The sequence below is a fragment of the Chlorocebus sabaeus genome, chromosome 1 (genome assembly GCF_047675955.1).
Source record: "Chlorocebus sabaeus isolate Y175 chromosome 1, mChlSab1.0.hap1, whole genome shotgun sequence".
In the NCBI taxonomy this organism is placed as follows: Eukaryota; Metazoa; Chordata; class Mammalia; order Primates; family Cercopithecidae; genus Chlorocebus; species Chlorocebus sabaeus.
In genome coordinates this window covers 57192006-57211431 of record NC_132904.1, presented here as the reverse complement: position 1 = coordinate 57211431, position 19426 = coordinate 57192006, and the positions used below count along the sequence as shown (strand labels likewise).

Here is a 19426-nt window from a genome sequence, read left to right as displayed (position 1 = left end):
AATGTTTCATGTGTAATTATAACAAATGTATTACACTGGTATTTGATGTAGTATTACATACATTCCATTGGGATTAAATTTAACTGCAGATTTCAAATCTTCTACATTCTTACTGAGTTTTGTCAGTTTCTGTCAGTTATGAGCTTTGTGAAAAGCCTACAATTATGTTTTTAAACAAAATTTTCCTTTAATTCCATCAGTTTTTATGGTTTCTATATTTTGAAGCTTTGTTGCTTTGTACAAATAAATCTACATATGTTTCTCTGGATGATTAAATATTTTATCAATATAAATGCTCCCCTTCATCTCTATAACTATATATTGCCTTATAGGGCATTGGTATAACTACTGCAGCTTTTGGGGGGTTACAATTTACATTGCATATATTTTCTATCATTTTTATTTTTAATTTTCATATATTTTGTAAATATATATAAGCCAGATGACTTTAATGTTTATTTCTTACAAATAATTACCTAGAAATGGCATACATATATATAATTCCACAAGAACTTTTACATACTTGTACATTTAGATTTATTTTTTCAACTAGTCTTCATTCATTATTGTTTTTACATGTTTTCTATAGAAATAATTTCCTTCGGCCTGAATAACTTTCTTAAGTATTTTCTTTTAGTACAGTTATACTGGCCACAAATTCTCCAAGGTTTGTCTGTCTCACAATGTTTTATTTTGGCATAATTTTAAAGGATATTTTTGCTGGGTATAGAATTCTAAGTTGGAAGGCTTTTTACTTTTAGCAACCTAACTATGTAATTATATTGTTTTCTGGTTTCTATGGATTCTATTCAGAAATCATTTGTTTTATTATTACTCTTTTGAAAGTGGTATGTTTTTTCTCCTTTGCTTTAAAGATTAAGTTATTGTTTATCTTTCATTTTTAATAGTTTGACTGAAATGTAAATGTGGTTTTCTTTGTGTTCATCTTAACTGGTTTTAATGGTGTTTTGTGAATCTATGAGTTGATTTATTTTAATGTCCCCAAATTTGTTTATTTCAAAATTCTAAATTTATATATTTTTTCCCATTATTTGCTTTCCTTTCTTTTTGGAACTCTAATTCTATGTATATTAGAGTTTTGTACAAATTTTAACATACTGGCCAGGTGCGGTGACTCATGCCTGTAATCCCAGCACTTTAGGAGGCCAAGGCGGGTGGATCACAAGGTCAGGAGATCAAGACCATCCTGGCTATCACGGTGAAACCTGGTCTCTACTAAAAATACAAAAAAAAAATTAGCTGGGTGAAGTGGCAGGTGCCTGTAGTCTCAGCTACTCGGGAGGCTGAGGCAGGAGAATGGTGTGAACCTGGGAGGCAGAGCTTGCAGTGAACTGAGATTGTACCACTGCACTCCAGCCTGGGTGACAGAGCGAGACTTTGTCTCAAAAAACAAGTAAATTAATTAATTAATTTATTTATTTATTTTTTAAAACATGTCTTATGCTCTTTCCCTCACGTTCTGTTTTCTCTTCACGTTTCTAACTATATATTTTCCACTGACCTTTATTACAGTTCACTAATCCTCCCTTTATTGTGTGTCATCTGCTGTTCAATTCACTTACTGAGTCCTCAATTTCAGTTATTGCTTATTTCGTATTTTTTTTTTTATAGATTTAGCTTCTCTGCTGAACTGAGATTCTTTGAGGAATCCCAATGGAATGCTTGATGTTTTTACAAGGGTGTCTCTTTGACAGGCTCTGAAATTTAACTTTTGTAGTCTCAGCTTCATAAGATTGCTTAAATCTCTAATTATCTGTTTAGTTTCATACATGCTTTTTAAAATTTTCTTAAGCTTTCCCTTTGTGTAGCTTCAGAATCTGCAACTGCCTTCAGAACATAAAGGCTTACCTCGCTTTGATATTCATTTCTCTAGGGTATTAGTTTCTCCTCTTCTTCTAGCCATAGTATTATTAAACTAATTTTTATCTACTTTCTCCCATGAGCCTGCCAACTCAGAATCACTACTTTCTGCTTTGTCTCTCAGTCTCAGGCTGTGAGGAAATGTGACGAGAATCTCAAGTTCACTGCAATCTGTTTTTCTCTTTTTCTAAGACTTTGGCTTCTCCAAAGCCTTGTTGCGTTGGTTGCTTTCTAATGCCTTAAAACAGTTTTTTATCTTTAGTTTTAGCAAGCACATATGTATTCTTGGCAGGAGTATCATTCTGATAAAAGCTACTCCATTATAGCATGTTTTGACAAATAGAAAAAGCTTGGCCAACATGATTAAAAAGAATGAGAGTAAACAAACTATGCAAATGACTTACATGACATAGAAGTAGATTAATTTTTATTTAATCTTATGCACAACTTTACAACAGTACATTTTTAAAACTATAGGAAATGTTTTATGTTTTATTGTAATGTAAATTAACAAACTTTATTTTAAAATAAATTAAAAATCTGAGAGGACCTTGAGAAATTTTTGGATGTGCATGTTTATTCTACACAGAGATTTATAAAGTAGAAATATATTGTCTCTGCATTTCTAACTAACCAATTGTAAATCTTGTGGAAGGAAAATAGTATTATAAATTTATTTCTCTTTCAATGTTTTTCCTTTATAATTATGTAAATATTTTAAAATATACATCAGTTTTTGAAAGACTTCAGGTTTAAGAGGAAAGAACACATGCAATAACCTTCAACACTACAACAAACCTAAGAATTTATATATAGTGTTGGAACATTATATAATCTTATTTTGTGTATCAACATACACAAACTTAGAGCAAACTTAATTATAGAAACACATATATGTACATATACTATGCATATATATTTTTAAAATAGATATGTTTTAAATGATAAATAAGTGAGTTATGTTCCCAGATCAATGAGAAATATCTTAAAAACTCAGAGAAGTACAATCAGAAGAAAGAAAAATATATTCAGAATGTGTATGTGTGTCTATAAAAGAATAATGTCAAAAACCAGTGGGCCTAACACCAGGAAAGTTCACTAACCCTTCAGAAGCTGAAAGGACATCAGGGCAACCAACAAATGGTTTAGCTGTGGTGCTTTAGTGGGAGCAGCTAGACTGCTTTACCAAGCTCTGCCTTTATTTATTATTATTATTTTTATTGTAGAAATGTGGTCTTGCTATGTTGCCCAGGCTGATCTTGAACTGCTGGATTCAAGCTATCCTTCCTGTTTGTCCTCCCAAAGAGCTTACCAAGCTCTTATATCACATCTCCTCCTAATCACCAAGCATCAGTGACAGGATTATGTTACCCAAGCCTCATCAGCACTCTGGAGAAAAGGAGTCAAGCACAGAAGACCAGACAATAGCACACTTCCTGACTGTATGTCCTGCTCTTTTCCAACTTTAGCTAAAATCTATAAGAAAATTGATGCTTCTACATTTTCCCCTATAAGCAGAGGTTGTGGGCAATAAAGTAGAAAATATCAAGCAGCAAAGATGAGCTCAAAATTGATAGTTACACAACAGTTGAAAAACAGCAATTCATAAAAGGGAAACAAAATAGAACTTATACTCAAAGAAAAATTTATTCATAATATAAATTATAATTAAATTTTTAAAGAGATAATGGAGATTATTATGTTCATAAAAACAAATTTCATAAGACAAGAAAAGGCAGGCATTAAAGGGAAATAGTTAATGATTATGGAAGTTAAAATAAAAATTTTGAAATTATAGCAATTCACGTATTTTACTATTGTTTAAAACAAAAATACATATTTTGCTGTTAAAAACAGCAGCCACATTGTCCTTTAACAAAAATATTTATTAAACACATCATTTATACTTTCTGTAACTTGCTTTTTGTCTTAATATTTTGTGGAATACATGCAAATCAATTTCTTTTTTTTTAATAGTTTCATAGCATTATATACTTTGAAGGTAACATATTAAATTTAATGGACATTCAGGCACTTTCAAATGTTCACAGTAGTAAGATATGTAAAGAACATTCTTGCATAACTTTTTTACATACTTAGATATTTTAAAATAATTTTTTGTCATTTAAAAATATATACAAAAATATATAAAATCTATACCTCCACAAGTTCCTTTACTTAGCATTTGATTGCTTTGAGCAAACTTCAGACATATTATTTCTTCTATAAAATCTTAAAGATAAAAGCTTCCTTAAAAACAAATAATTTAAGGAAGATTTTAAAATATTATAGGTCTTGTTCAAGTAATATGAATAAAATGCTACTGTGGGAAGTGTTAGGAGCAATTTATTCTCCCTGATGGAATTTGGGCAATTTTTACTCATTAAAGTCTTTCTCTTGGATCATTCATTAGTCACAGTGAGGTTCTCAACAAGGTATATATAGATCTAAAATAATTTTTTAAGAACTGAAATGACAGCCAAAAGCAATGATTCCTTTTTGTGATAATGAAATGAAAGGATAAATGGAACCCCTGATAATTTAGAAAATACTTTAGACACACATTTTTACATAATTATGTATATACATGCAATTTTCAGTTGCTATGAATTGTCAGTGTAATTTCCCCAGACAGATAATATACTTAAGGTAATATATCCCAAGTGTATCAAACTTTGCATAAGCATAATTTTATTGCACAGTGAAAATTGCCTAGATTCCATACCTACTGTTGAAGTATGCATCAATGGACAATATTTGTCCTGGGTCACAGATACAGAAATACTTGTCAGTTTCACCAAGGAAATTTTCAGTAGTTAAGCAACTGGGATTTAAGTCAGTTACATCAAAGAAATTTTCAATTGCTAAGCAAAAACAGAGCTTGGTGTTTTTATATACACGACAAAATTTAAAACAAGACAATTGTGAAGTGTATAGTAATATTCTCTTTGTAAAGTAATGGAACTAAAGATCCAAGATTGTATTTAAATTGCTTAAGGTTCTGCACCACAAGGGGCAGAGCTGGAAACTGACAAAAGTCCATATTTCCACATATCACTTTTCTTGACATGCTATATGAGCACTTACGTACCTACTCTAATTTTATTTCTGTCTTTCATACATCTATGTTTTTGAAATAGAAAGTTCATTTCTGATTTGGGTCTATGTCTAAGCAATAATCTTACTCATGTCCTATGCCTAGTTAAGATGTCAGAACTTGAGAATTCATACTCAATTCTAGTAAAATTTCATATGACAGTCCATTGAGATAATTCACAAGTGGCATCAATGATGTATCTAAGGCTAAAATGTAATGGTGTGGTTGACTAAGAATATGGTTTTGATTATTGTATGTTCAACTCCTTACAGATTGACTATCTTGAAGAAGAAAAAATAAATTATTCTGAGAAATTACTTTATCCTCAAATTAAAGTAACTGCAAATGCTGATATGTCTAGGATGTCTTCCCCATCCTTGTATCATGTATTTCATTCGTAGCCAGGGAACATTTTTTATAATGCTGATCCATTATTTAAATCTAATTTCCTAATTCACTCTACATGTTAGTCACTAAAATTTGTATCCCTAACTCTTCGGTTCATATCTAATTAATACCTACTCCCTAAAAATAATACCTGGTTTCTTATCGTTTCGAGCAGTCCTTTAGTATTGAAATGTGTGTGTGTGTGTGTGTGTGTGTGTGTGTGTGTGTGTGTATAATATGTGTATTGGAGGGATCTGCAAAATATGCAGGATATTTATTCCACAAAGATAGCCACTTTTCCACTTGCCTACTCCCATTATATATTTAGTCACCCTGGAACCCTCCATTTCAATTATTTTATTTTATTTTATTTTATTTTATTTTATTTTATTTATTTATTTTTTTTTTTGAGATGGAGTCTGGCTCTGTCGCCCAGGCTGGAGTGCAGTGGCCGGATCTCAGCTCACTGCAAGCTCCGCCTCCCGGGTTTACGCCATTCTCCTGCCTCAGCCTCCCAAGTAGCTGGGACTACAGGCGCCCGCCACTTCACCCGGCTAGTTTTTTTGTATTTTTTAGTAGAGACGGGGTTTCACCGTGTTCGCCAGGATGGTCTCGATCTCCTGACCTTGTGATCCGCCCGTCTCGGCCTCCCAAAGTGCTGGGATTACAGGCTTGAGCCACCGCGCCCGGCCCATTTCAATTATTTTAAATAGGATAGGATCCTTTACCCCAGGAAAAGGAGTAAGTGTGAAAAAAAGGTATCAAGGATTATTCTGCATTTTATGGCCTGACTGAGTGAATAGAGATCTCATTTACTAAGAATGGAAACAAAGGGGCAGAAGTAGATATAACACAGTTGGACAAGAGAGAGTAAAAATCAAGAGATGTCTTCTGATGAGATATCTTTCAATGCCATTATAAACATCCTTGTACTTATCTCCTTGAGTACATTGGAGAATAGCTTATTTTTAATTATTTAATTTGGGGGGTATATAGTAGGTGCATATGTATTTATAGGCTGCATGAGATGTTTTGATTCAGGCATGCAATGTGAAGTAATCATATCATGGAGAATGGGGTATCCATTCCCTCAAGCATTTATCTTTTGTGTTACTAATAATCCAGTTACACTCTGAGTTATCACTGACTATAGTCATCCTTTTGTGCTGTCAAATAGTATGTCTTATTCATTCTTTCTATTTTTTTTTTTTTTTTTTTGTATGCATTAACCATCACCACCTCACCAACAGGCCTCCACCACTCCCCCAGCCTCTGGTAACCATCCTTCTACTCTCTATGTCCATGAGTTCAATTGTTTTGATTTTTAACTCCCACATATAAGTGAGAACATGAAATGTTTCTCTTTCTGTGCCTGGATAATTTCACTTAACATGATGATCTCCAACCCCATTCCTGTTGTTGCAAATGACAAGATCTCATTCTTTTTTATGGCTGAATAGTACTCCATTGTGTATGTGTACCTCATTTTATTTTTTTGCCTTTTATGTAATTCAGTGGTACTTAGTTTATTCACACTTGTTCAATCATCGCCACTATGTAATTTAAGAACATTTGTATCACTCCAAAAGCCCTGTATCTATTAACAGTCACTTCTCATCTTTCAACTCCAACCTCCTGCCAGGCCCTGGCAAACACAAATCTTCCCATGCCTATGAATTTTCCTATTCTAGCATTTCATATGAATGGGATCTTATAACATGTGGTCTTTTGTGACTGGCTTCTTTCACTTAACATAATGTTTTTAAGGTTCATCCATGTTGTAGCATGCATCAGAATTTCATTCTTTTAAAGGTTGAATAATATTCCATTGTATGGAATCCACATTTTGTTAGTCAGGTGTGGTGGTGCACACCTGTGGTCCCAGCTACTTGCGAAGCTGAAGCAGGAAGATCACTTGGACCCAGGAGGTCAAAGCTGCAGTGAGCTATGACCATACCACTGCACTCCAGCCTGGGTGATAGAGTGAGACTTTGCACCTATTAAAGCAAACATTGGGAGTCCACGGCAGGCAGATTGCTCGAGACCAGGAGTTTGAGACCTGTCTGGGCAACATGGTAAAACCTCATCTCTACAAAAAATTTAAAAATCATCCCAGTCTGGTAGTGCATACCTGTAGTCCCACCTACTCAGGAGACTGACGTAGGAGAATCACTGGAAGTCAGGAGGTAGAGGCTGTAGTTAACTTTTCAGAAAACAAATTTTTCGTTTCATTAATCTTTTGTATTGTTTTCTTCATTTCAATTTCATTTATTTCTGCTTTAATTATTATTATTTCTTTTCTTCTACTTTCCCATTTGGCTTGCTTTTGCTTTTGTAGTTCTTTAAGATTCATTACTACATTGTTTATTTGAAGCTTTTTCTCTTTTTTGATGTAGGCAGTTATAGCTATAAACTTCCCTCTTAGTAGTGCTTTTGCTATATCTCATAAATTTTGGTGGGTTATGTTTCCATTATCATTTGTTTCAAGAAATTTCGGAATTTCTTTCTTAATTTCTTCATTGACCCACTGGTCATTCAGGAGCATATTGCTTAATTTCCACATATTTGGATCATTTCCAAAATTCCTCTTGCAATTAATTTCTAGTTTTATTCCACTGACCACAGTGGAATAAGTCTTCTCTCACCACAGTGGTCTACCCATTTCCACCTTGACATAGCACCAAGAGGCTGACCTATGTGGACTGCATCAACAGACTCCCTTGCCTGTGGCTTCTGGGAGACACTGGCAGAGGAGACTGAGGCTTGGGTACTTCTCTGGCTCTTCCCCTTTTGGGTCACCTGAGTTGGCTGTGACCCTCCACCAAATGCTATATCCTGACAGGTGGTCCTCTCATCACAGCTCTCCAGGTTCTAGTAACTGCCCACATCTTTTGCCCCTCCAGGTTTTCAGCAGATCACTATCCCTGGAATATGGCATTACCTTTGAAGCTTTTCCTAAGTTCTGCTCACAATTTTATAGTCTCTTTATTACATTCTCTTTGATTATCCAGACTATTCAGCTATAACATGTTTTTGTTTTTTGTTTTTTGTTTTTTCTGGAAAGGGAAGGATGATTCAGAGGATAGAACCAAAAGCCCAGAGGGCAGAGCCAAGAGAGAAAGAACCTATTTAACAGGGACCAATGACTGGCCCCTGATCAAGAAAATGGCAATTTGTATCCAGCTGATTTTTGTAAATGTTATGGGACAGTGATTGCTATGTGACTCCTGTATTCCCCATTTATAAACAAAAGTGTTTACTAAAGTTATCCTACCCCTGTATCAACAGTATCTGTTAGGTGTGTAGCAAGCAGATGACTTGTCTCTTTATTTCATGTCTTCAAGTCTAATTACAGCAGATAACTTCTTTCAAAAATTCTAACTTAAAAAGAATTTTCAGTAGATTGTGTATTTTTAAAATATAAACACATTTGACTTTTTTAAATTATAAATTTAACTTAATTTTGTAGAGGTAATTTACTATATGCCTCTGATTTACTATTTGATAGCTGAAAATCCACCCACTACTAACAAAAGCTCAATGCTGGTAATGATGTATGGCCAGCTATATTTCAGATATTCAATTTCTTTTCATTACTTTATTTTGGAATATTACTTTGTCAATCATTATAAAAAAGAACAGACATCACTAGAAAATATTTTTAAGCTCTCTCTTCAGAGCCCCTATAATCTCCTTGTTCGTGAGGCTGTAGATCAGGGGGTTCAACATGGGAATCACCACCACGTAGAACACAGACATCACCTTGTTCTGGTCAGTTGAGTAGCTGGACTTGGGCATCACATAAATGAATGTAATGGTCCCATAGAACAGAGTGACTGCAGTGAGGTGGGAGGTGCAGGTGGAGAAGGCCTTGTGGCGCCCCTCAGTGACGTGCATCTTCAGGATGGTGATGAGGATGTAGATGTAGGAGAGGGCTATAACACACACAGTGGCCACAATGATGGAGCCAGTAGAAAATGAGGGAATGACTGCAGGGATACTGGTATCAGAACAGGAGAGTTCAAGTAAAGGAGTAAAATCACAGAAAAATGATTGACTTGATTTGGTCCACAGAAGAATAAAGACAGGAAGGAAAAAGTAGAGGAGGAAGAGTTAAGAAAACCACCTATATAAGCCACTAGGAGTAGCTGAACACAGACTTGTGTGGACATTTTGGTTGAATAAAGCAGTGGGCTGCAAATTGCCACAAAGCGATCATAGGCCATGGTAGCCAGAAGGAAGCATTCGACTGTGCCAAAGAAAAACACTGAACTAAGCTGGATGGCACATCTAAGGTAAGAGATTATATTTCTCTCCATGAGGAAGTTCATAAGCAAGTTGGGTGTGACAGAAGATGAATAGCCCATGTCAACAAAAGCCAAGTGACTCAGAAAAATGTACATAAGATGATGAAGCTGAGAAGAGATTCTGATAAGAATGATTGTGCTGAGATTGCCAGATATGGTCACCAGGTAGATGCATAGGATAATCATGAAGAGGATGACTCCAAGGATTGGACTATCTGTTAAGCCCAGTAAGATGCACTCCATCACAGCAGTGTGATTCCCGTCTTCCAGGGAATCCATGAGACGAAGTGGCTGCTGACTAAATGAACCCATAATGAGAACAGCACATTAAAGCAGTAAAAACTTGTTGGTTTCATTTTCACTTGAAGTCATTTTGAAGACATTCAACATCAGTACATTTTTCACATCAAATAATGAGTTTATGTTTCTCTGTTTTTTTTTTTTTTTTTGAGAGGGAGTCTTGCTCTGTCGCCCAGGCTGGAGTGCAGTGGCAAGATCTCCACTCACTGCAAACTCCGCCTTCCAGGTTCACACCATTCTCCTTCCTCAGCCTCCCGAGTAGCTGGAACTACAGGCACCCACTACCATGCCCCGCTAATCTTTTTGTGTTTTTAGTAGAGATGGGGTTTCACCATGTTAGCCAGGATGGTCTTGATCTCCCAACCTTGTGATTGGCCTGCCTCGGCCTCCCAAAGTGCCAGGATTACAGGTGTGAGCCACCACACCCGGCCAAGTCTATGTTTTTAAAAAAGTTTTTTTTTCAAATATTTTATTGAATATAATTCAATAGAGCATATATACTAATTATAATTTAAATCAGAAATTAACAATTTGTATTTCTTTTTGAAAAGCCCCAAATTACTTGTTTAATATTTGATATAGACATTTATATAGCAACAAGGTTATTGTGAAATAAAATGTCTTAAGATGAAGAGTCATGTTGAGGTTAACCATACTTGATAAGCATTTATTATTTTTTTTTAATTTTTTTTATTATACTTTAAGTTCTAGGGTACATGTTCACAACATGCAGGTTTGTTACATATGTATACTTGTGCCATGTTAGTGTGCTGCACCCATCAACTCGTCAGCACCCATCAACTCATCATTTACATCAGGTATAACTCCCAATGCCATCCCTCCCCCCTCTCCCCTCGCCATAATAGGCCCTGGTGTGTGATGTTCCCCTTCCTGAGTCCAAGTGATCTCATTGTTCAATTCCCACCTATGAGTGAGAACGTGCGGTGTTTGGTTTTCTGTTCTTGCGATAGTTTGCTAAGAATGATGGTTTCCAGCTATATCCATGTCCCTACAAAGGACACAAACTCATCCTTTTTTGTGGCTGCATAGTATTCCATGGTGTATATGTGCCACATTTTCTTCATCCAGTCTGTCACTGATGGACATTTGGGTTGATTCCAAGTGTTTGCTATTGTGAATAGTGCCATAATAAACATACGTGTGCATGTGTCTTTATAGCAGCATGATTTATAATCCTTTGGGCATATACCCAGTAATGGGATGACTGGGTCATATGGTATTTCTAGTTTTAGATCCTTGAGGAATTGCCATACTGTTTTCCACAATGGTTGAACGAGTTTACAATCCCACCAACAGTGTAAAACTGTTCCTATTTCTCCACATCCTCTCCAGCACCTGTTGTTTCCTGACTTTTTAATGATTGTCATTCTAACTGGTGTGAGATGGTATCTCATTGTGGTTTTGATTTGCATTTCTCTGACGGCCAGTGATGATGAGCATTTTTTCATGTGTCTGTTGGCTGTATGCATGTCTTCTTTTGAGAAGTGTCTGTTCATATCCTTTGCCCACTTTTTGATGGGGTTATTTGTTTTTTTCTGGTAAATTTATTTGAGTTCTTTGTAGGTTCTGGTCTTTACATTTTGGCATGTTTTTGCAATGACTGGTACCGGTTGTTCCTTTCCATATTTAGTGCTTCCTTCAGGATCTCTTGTAGGGCAGGCCTGGTGGTGACAAAATCTCTAAGCATTTGCTTGTCTGTAAAGGATTTTATTTCTCCTTCACTGATGAAACTTAGTTTGGCTGGATATGAAATTCTGGGTTGAAAATTCTTTTCTTTAAGAATGTTGAATATTGGCCCCCACTCTCTTCTGGCTTGTAGAGTTTCTGCTGAGAGATCTGCTGTTAGTCTTATGGGCTTCCCTTTGTGTGTAACCCGACCTTTCTCTCTGACTGCTCTCTTAACATTTTTTCCTTCATTTCAACTTCGGTGAATCTGACAATTATGTGTCTTGGAGTTGCTCTTCTCGAGGAGTATCTTTGTGGCGTTCTTTGTATTTCCAGACTTTGAATGTTGGCCTGCCTTACTAGGTTGGGGAAGTTCTCCTGGATGATATCCTGCACAGTGTTTTCCAACTTGGTTCCATTTTCCCCCTCACTTTCAGGCACACCAATCAGACGTAGATTTGGTCTTTTCACATAATCCCATATTTCTTGGAGGCTTTGTTCATTTCTTTTTCCTTTTTTTTCTCTAGACTTCTCGTCTCGCTTCATTTCATTCATTTGATCTTCAATCATTGATACTCTTTCTTCCAGTTGATCGAGTCAGTTACTGAAGCTTGTGCATTTGTCACGTATTTCTCGTGTCATGGTTTTTGTCTCTGTCAGTTCGTTTATGGCCTTCTCTGCATTGATTATTCTAGTTATCCATTCTTCCATTCTTTTTTCAAGATTTTTAGTTTCTTTGCTCTGGGTACATAGTTCCTCCTTTTGCTCTGAGAAGTTTGATTGACTGAAGCCTTCTCCTCTCAACTCGTCAAAGTCATTCTCCATCCAACTTTGATCCATAGCTGGTGATGAGCTGCGTTCCTTTGGAGGGGGAGATGCACTCTGATTTTTTGAATTTCCAGCTTTTCTGCCCTGCTTTTTCCCCATCTTTGTGGTTTTTATCCGCCTTTGGTCTTTGATGCTGGTGATGTACTGATGGGGTTTTGGTGTAGGTGTCCTTTCTGTTTGTTAGTTTTCCTTCTGACAGTCAGGATCCTCAGCTGTAAGTCTGTTGGAGATTGCTTGAGGTCCACTTCAGACCCTGTTTGCCTGGGTATCAGCAGCAGAGGCTGCAGAATATAGATTATTGCTAAACAGCGAGTGCTGCTGTCTGATTCTTGCTCTGGAAGCTTCATCTCAGGGGTGTACCCTGCTGTGTGAGGTGTGAGGTGTCAGTCTGCACCTAGTGGGGGATGTCTCCCAGTTAGGCTACTCAGGGGTCAGGGACCCACTTGAGCAGGCAGTCTGTCTATTCTCAGATCTCAGCCTCTGTGCTGGGAGATCCATGGCTCTCTTCAAAGCTGTCAGACAGCTGTCAGACTCCACCAAGAGGTAGAGTTTACAGAGACAGGCAGGCCTCCTTGAGCTACGGTGGGCTCCACCCAGCTGGAGCTTCCCAGAGGCTTTGTTCACCTACATAAGCCTCAGCAATGGCGGGCGCCCTCCCCCAGCCTTGCTGTGGCCTTGCAGTTAGATCTCAGACTGCTGTGCTAGCAATGAGGGTGGTTCCCTGGGTCTGGGACTCTCCCGGCCAGGTGTGGGATATAATCTCCTGGTGTGCTGTTTGCTAAGACCCTTGGTAAAGCACAATATTAGGGTGGGAGTTACCCAATTTTCCAGGTGGTGTGTGTCTCAGTTTCCCTTGGCTAGGAAAAGGGATTCCCTTCCCCCTTGCACTTCCCAGGTGAGGTGATGCCTCGCCCTGCTTCAGCTCTCACTGGTCGGGCTGCATTAGCTGACCAGCACCGATTGTCCGGCACTCCCCAGTGTGATGAACCCAGTACCTCAGTTGAAAATGCAGAAATCACCCGTCTTCTGTGTCGCTCCCACTGGGAGCTGGAGGCTGGAGCTGTTCCTATTCGGCCATCTTGCTCCCCTCAAGAAGTTTTTTTAGCACAAACACCAGAAAAGATCCTCCAAATAATGTCTTTTTCTTACTATGTCATATTGTTTCCAAAAATGCACCTAAAGTGGCTTTAAACCCAAAGGTTAAAAAATTTAAGATAGTTGAGAATAACAAAAGGGACTGGTATTTAAAAATATGTATACATATAGAGTTGTGTAATGAAGACTTGAGTAATAGCTAACATTTATTATATGTTTACTAAATGACAAGCAGAGGGCTAGGAATTTTGGTTCACTTTCCATAAAATAATATTCATTTCATTAGTATTTTATGGATGCATAAACTGAATTTGAAAGAGATTCTGTAACTTGTACAAGGTTACAACCAAATGGTGGAGTTAGAATATGAACTCTAGGAAGTACGACTGCCCATTCTTTTAGTAACTATACAATAAATAAACATAAATCATTCAATACTCCTGGCAATGAGTGGATAACATTTTATCGTTTATGTCTTCTTACAGCTAATATGTAAGGGAAACACTTGGTTAATTACATGTTTCACAACATGTATCAGTGAAATAAGCCAATTTTTTTTAAAAAGGAAAAGTCAATTTGTTTTTAACCCTTATCAGAAAGGAATTTCTAATTACGGTTATGAATTAGGTCACATAAATGTGTTAAATACTTTAAAAATATTAATAGTTGAATATATTATATTATTGTTTTACTTTTCAAGTAGTTTGAATTATCAATATAATCACTATGCAAAAAGTATGATTGCTATTCAGTATATAAAACACATTTATTTGAACAAATCAAATATCTTTCACTGTAACAATGTTTTCTAATTGGAGTTGTGTAGAATAAAATAATGTTATTTTCAACATAATATATAGTTGAATAAACTATAACCTAAAAATTGAAGAGGATCACCCAACTGGTGGCCAGGTTGACACGCATCTCCAAATTTTCTAACTTTATATCCCAAGTTTTGTCTAATATGTTATTGCCTTGAAGCTAACAGCATTCAGACCTATAAACAAAGTAAGTCTTTCTACACATATTGCTAATATCTTTACATTTTGAAATACTTAATTAAAATCTTTATAACTTTAAATACCAGTAAGTGCTGAAAGCATCTTGAAAGTACTGAGTTTATTAGCATATGGCATAGTGCAAAGTTTGAATAGTATTGAAAGACTGTAAGGGTTTCTGTCTCATGGGTAGATAAACAATGAATCCTGATAACTGGATTATTCCTGTTTATTCACATGAAAGTGATGGTGGAAACAGAGAAATTTTGTCAAAGTTGTTCACTAGCTTATTGCTTGATTATATCTGTCCTGTTTCTGCACTATGGCTTGTGAGTACAGATATAACTTTAGAGAATAAAGTGTTCTCAAATGGCAAATGAATATCAATACATCAGATTCATTAACAAAAGCTAAAGTCTTACCTCTTGAAATGAGAACTCATTTATCTTTGAGTAACAAATAAAAGCCATGGTGGCTATACAGCTATATTTTATTTTTGTTTTCCCTTGAGGAAAAGACTCTAGAGATTCAAATGTGAATTCAAAAGCCTCATGGAACATGATCATTTTCTATAGCGGATATTGAGCAGTTCAATTCACACACATAAACAACTTATCTTTCAAGATTCTGTCGGTTCTCAAGTGGTCAATTTATTCTGTTGTCTCTAAGTGTTCATTTACAGTTCTATAACCTTTAATAATTATTAGAGGGTATCATATAACAAATTGCTTTTTAAATAAATGCTGGTTACAAGTTTACTATGATATTTATGATTAAGAAATATTCAATACTAAACTTCAGATGTAAAATACTAGCCTTAGCTTTACCTATTCAGTATGTGTTTATTGAAAAGAATTTTGTATTGATATCTATCTATAAGATGTACCATTAAGTAACTTAGGGGAATATGAGGTAGAACTTGATGTAAAGTTGAATGTTAAATAATAAAACATTTTAACACATATACACTAATTATCAGAGCAAAACTAAGAAAATAAATGCCTCGAAAATTTTATAAAGATGTACAAATTAAAAAGATGTAGGCTGGGCACAGTGGCTTATGCCTGTAATCCCAGTACTTTGAGAGGCCAAAGCAGGCAGATCACCCGTGGTCAGGAGTTTGAGACCAGATTTGCCAACGTGGTGAAGCCCTATCTCTACTAAAAATACAAAAATTAGCTCGGCACGGTGGCAGGCGCCTGTAATCCCAGCTACTTGGGAGGCTGAGGCAGGAGAATAGCTTGAATCCAGGAGGTGGAGGCTGCAGCGAGCCGAGGTTGTGCCACTGCATTCCAGCCTGGGCAACAAGAGTGAAACTCCGTCTCAAAAAATAGATGTTTGGATGATTCCCAGATAAGAAATAATCTCTCACCATTGATATCTCAAAGAGTTGTCTCTTGAGTGGTTCCTTATGATATAGGGAGACAGTGGTAGAATACAGGTATTTTCAACCCAAATACTCAATTTTTCCCTAATTCCCTTTCTAATCCTAATTTTAGAATCTCCTATCTTAACCCCTGAAGCCCTTCTTTTGAGAAAGCAGGTTTACCCTACCAAGATAATTAGAACCAGCATTCATTCAGAGGTCGCTTTATGCCAACAACTATGCTTAACAGTTTACACTCATTTAATCCTTACAACAATTTTATGAGGTATTTTTATTGCCCTTACTTTTTCAGATGAGAGAACTGAGACTGAGGAGTTCAAGCATTTTGTGCTGGGTGATTCCAATCCACATTGTCAGTTTCCTGCTTCCAGTGCTAACCACTAAAACGCTCCACTTGAATACTCCACGTCTTATCTGAAGCCTGAGACCTTTAGGAAACCATTAGAAGCCTGCTTAGTCCTCATGCAAGCACATCCTAGATGTGGTAGCCGTAAATTCTCCTAAGGGCAACCCCAACCAATAATGGCTGGAATTCGATGCAAACACACTCTGCCTTGATCTTTCAGATGAACCGTTCTGGAAGGCAATCTCTGGGCCTCTCATTTGTTCCTGTAGAATTAAGACACCGTTGTTACAGAAGTGACCTTGATCATACAACCAAGAAGCAGAACGTCAAGGGGAGAAAGGGAATCTCTTGTTTGTAGGAATGTATGAAAATAATCTAAAATGGTAAAAAGCTGGTTTAATATAAAGATGTATTATATTTTTCTGGCTATCTATTGTACAGCATGGTGACTATATTTAATAAAATATACTTAAAAATTAAGAGAATAGATCTCAAATATTTTGATCACAAAAATTTTATAAGTTTGTGAAGTGATGGATATGGTAATTTGCTTGATTTAATCATTTCATAATGTATGCATATGTCAGAATATTACATTGTACACCATAAATAGACACAATTTTTATGTGTTAATTATAGCTCAATAAAGCTAAGAAAAAACACTGTATTTCTCTTAATTCCTTTCACATTCATATAAATCAGCAAATAAAAATTGTAATATTGCCTTGTGGGGTATTTATGTACAGAGATGTAAGATATATGACAACTATAACATAAAGGTGGCACGAAGAAAATAAGCATATAAGGTCTCAAAGTCTGTATATTTTATGTGAGTTAATTAACTCTAGGTAAACTCCAAAAATTTAGAAGCATATGTTATAATTCTGAAAGCAATCATTTAAAAAGTAATGCAAAGAGGTATGCCAAAAATGCCAATGGAAAAGTGCAAATGGACTTTTTTAAAAGTTCAAATAATCCAAAAATGCAGGAAAGGGGAAGAGAGAGCAGTAACAACTATAGTGATAAAAAATGAGGAAGAGTATCTACAAAATCTTTCAACTAACATCATTCTTAGTGGTAAAATATTAAATGACTTCCATCCACATTTGGGTAAAAGGCAAGAAGGTCCAACCTCACTCCTTCTATTCAACATTATATTAGAAATACCAGGTATTGAAATAAGGCAATAAAAAGTAACAAAAAATATAAAGATTAAACAGGAAGAATTTAAACTCTCCTTTGTTTCCAATTCAAGCAGGAAATTCTCAGATATCTATAAAACAAATTACTACTAATTTAATAAGATCTCTATATACAAAGATAATATACAAAAGCAATATTATTTTATTTCCAGCTTTATTGAGGCATGATTGATCATCAAAAATTGTATCTAAGATGTACAACATGAGTTTTTAAAAAATTTAATTGACATGCAATAACAATAGAATCAAGCTAACATACCCATCACCTCATAGTGTGTGTGTATGTGTGGTGAGAACACTTAATATCTCTTGTCTTATCAAATTTCAAGTATACATCATTATTACCTATAGTTACTATGCCGTACATTATTTGCCAAGAACTTACTCATCTTATAACCAAAAGTTTGTACTCTTTGACCCAAATCCTCTCTTTTCTCAAACACCTTCAATCCCTGGCAACCATCTTTCCACTCTCTTTATGAGTTTGACCACTTAAATTTCGTAAGTGAGATCATGCAATATTTCCATTTATGTGTCTGGCTTATTTAACTTAGAATAATGTTCTTGAGTTCCATTCACGTTTTCAAAAATGGCAGAATTTCTCCTTTTTATGGCTGAATAATATTCCACAGTATGTGTATGTGAGTACATATATCATATATAATAACATATGTTATATATATTATATAAAACATACTATGGACTCTTATAGAGTATATATGTGTACATATATACTACATATATACACACATACACATATATCATATACATATATGTATATGTACATATATACGTATATGTTATACACACACATCTCATTTTCTTTATCCACTCATCCATCAATTAACACCTAGTTATTGCCATATGTTACTTACAGTCAATAATACTGCAATGAACATGGGAGTGGAGAAATCGTTTGAGAAACTGATTGCAATTCTTTTGGCTATATACTTACAAGTAGGATTGCTAGATTCTATGGTAGTTCTACTTTTAGATTTTTGAGGAATTTTTACGCTGTTTTCCATATTGGCCACACCAATTTACAACCCCACTAACAATGTATAAAGTTTGCTTATCCCCCACATCCTTGCCAATACCTGCTGATTTTTTTCATAATAGTTATCCTAATAGGTGTGAGGTGATAACTAATTGTGGTTTTAATTTAATTTACATTTCCCTGAAGATTAGTGATGTTGAACATTTTTTAATACACCCATTACCCATTTGTATGAGAAATGACTGTTTTATTTTATCTCATTTCTTTCTGTCTTTTTTTTTTTTTAGATGCCCAGGATGGAGTGCTGTGGTGTGATCTTAGCTCACTGCAACCTCCGTCTCCCAAGTTCAAGCAATTCTCCTGCCTTAGCCTCCCAAGTAGGTGGGATTACAGGCTTGTGCCACCACACCCAACTAATTTTTGTATTTTTAGTAGAGACAGAGTTTCACCATGTTGGCCAGGCTGGTTTCAAACTCCTGATCTCAAGTGCTCTGCCCACCTCAGCCTCCCAAGGTGCTGGGACTACAGGAATGAGCCACTGTGCCCAGCTTTTTCTCCCATTTCATTAGTTGTCTCCTTATTCTGTTGATTTTTCCCTTTGCCATGCTGAAACTTTTTGGTTTTATGTAATTTCATTTGTCTAATTTTGCTTTTGTTGTTTGTGCTTTGGGAGCCATATCCAAAAACTCATTGACCAGACCAATGTCATGGAGCTTTTATCCTATGTTTTAATCTAGTAGTTTTAGAGTTTTAGGTCTTATGTTTAAGTCTTTAATCCATTTGAGGTAATTTTTGTATACAGTGTGAGATGAGGGTCTCTCCCCAGATTTGGGAAGTTTTCAACCATAATTTCTTACAGTAAACTTTTTGCCCCATTCTCTCTCTCTTTTCCTTTTGTAACTCCCCTAATGCAAA

General features: G+C 35.8%; 1 protein-coding gene across 1 annotated transcript; it reads right to left on the bottom strand.

Moving 5' to 3' along the window:
- Positions 1–9013: 9013 nt before the first annotated feature.
- Positions 9014–9951, bottom strand: LOC103241029 (olfactory receptor 5P76-like). Its single transcript, XM_008007918.3, is given in 2 exon segments — positions 9014–9417; positions 9420–9951. Coding segments are annotated over 2 exon segments (936 nt in total).
- Positions 9952–19426: the final 9475 nt, after the last annotated feature.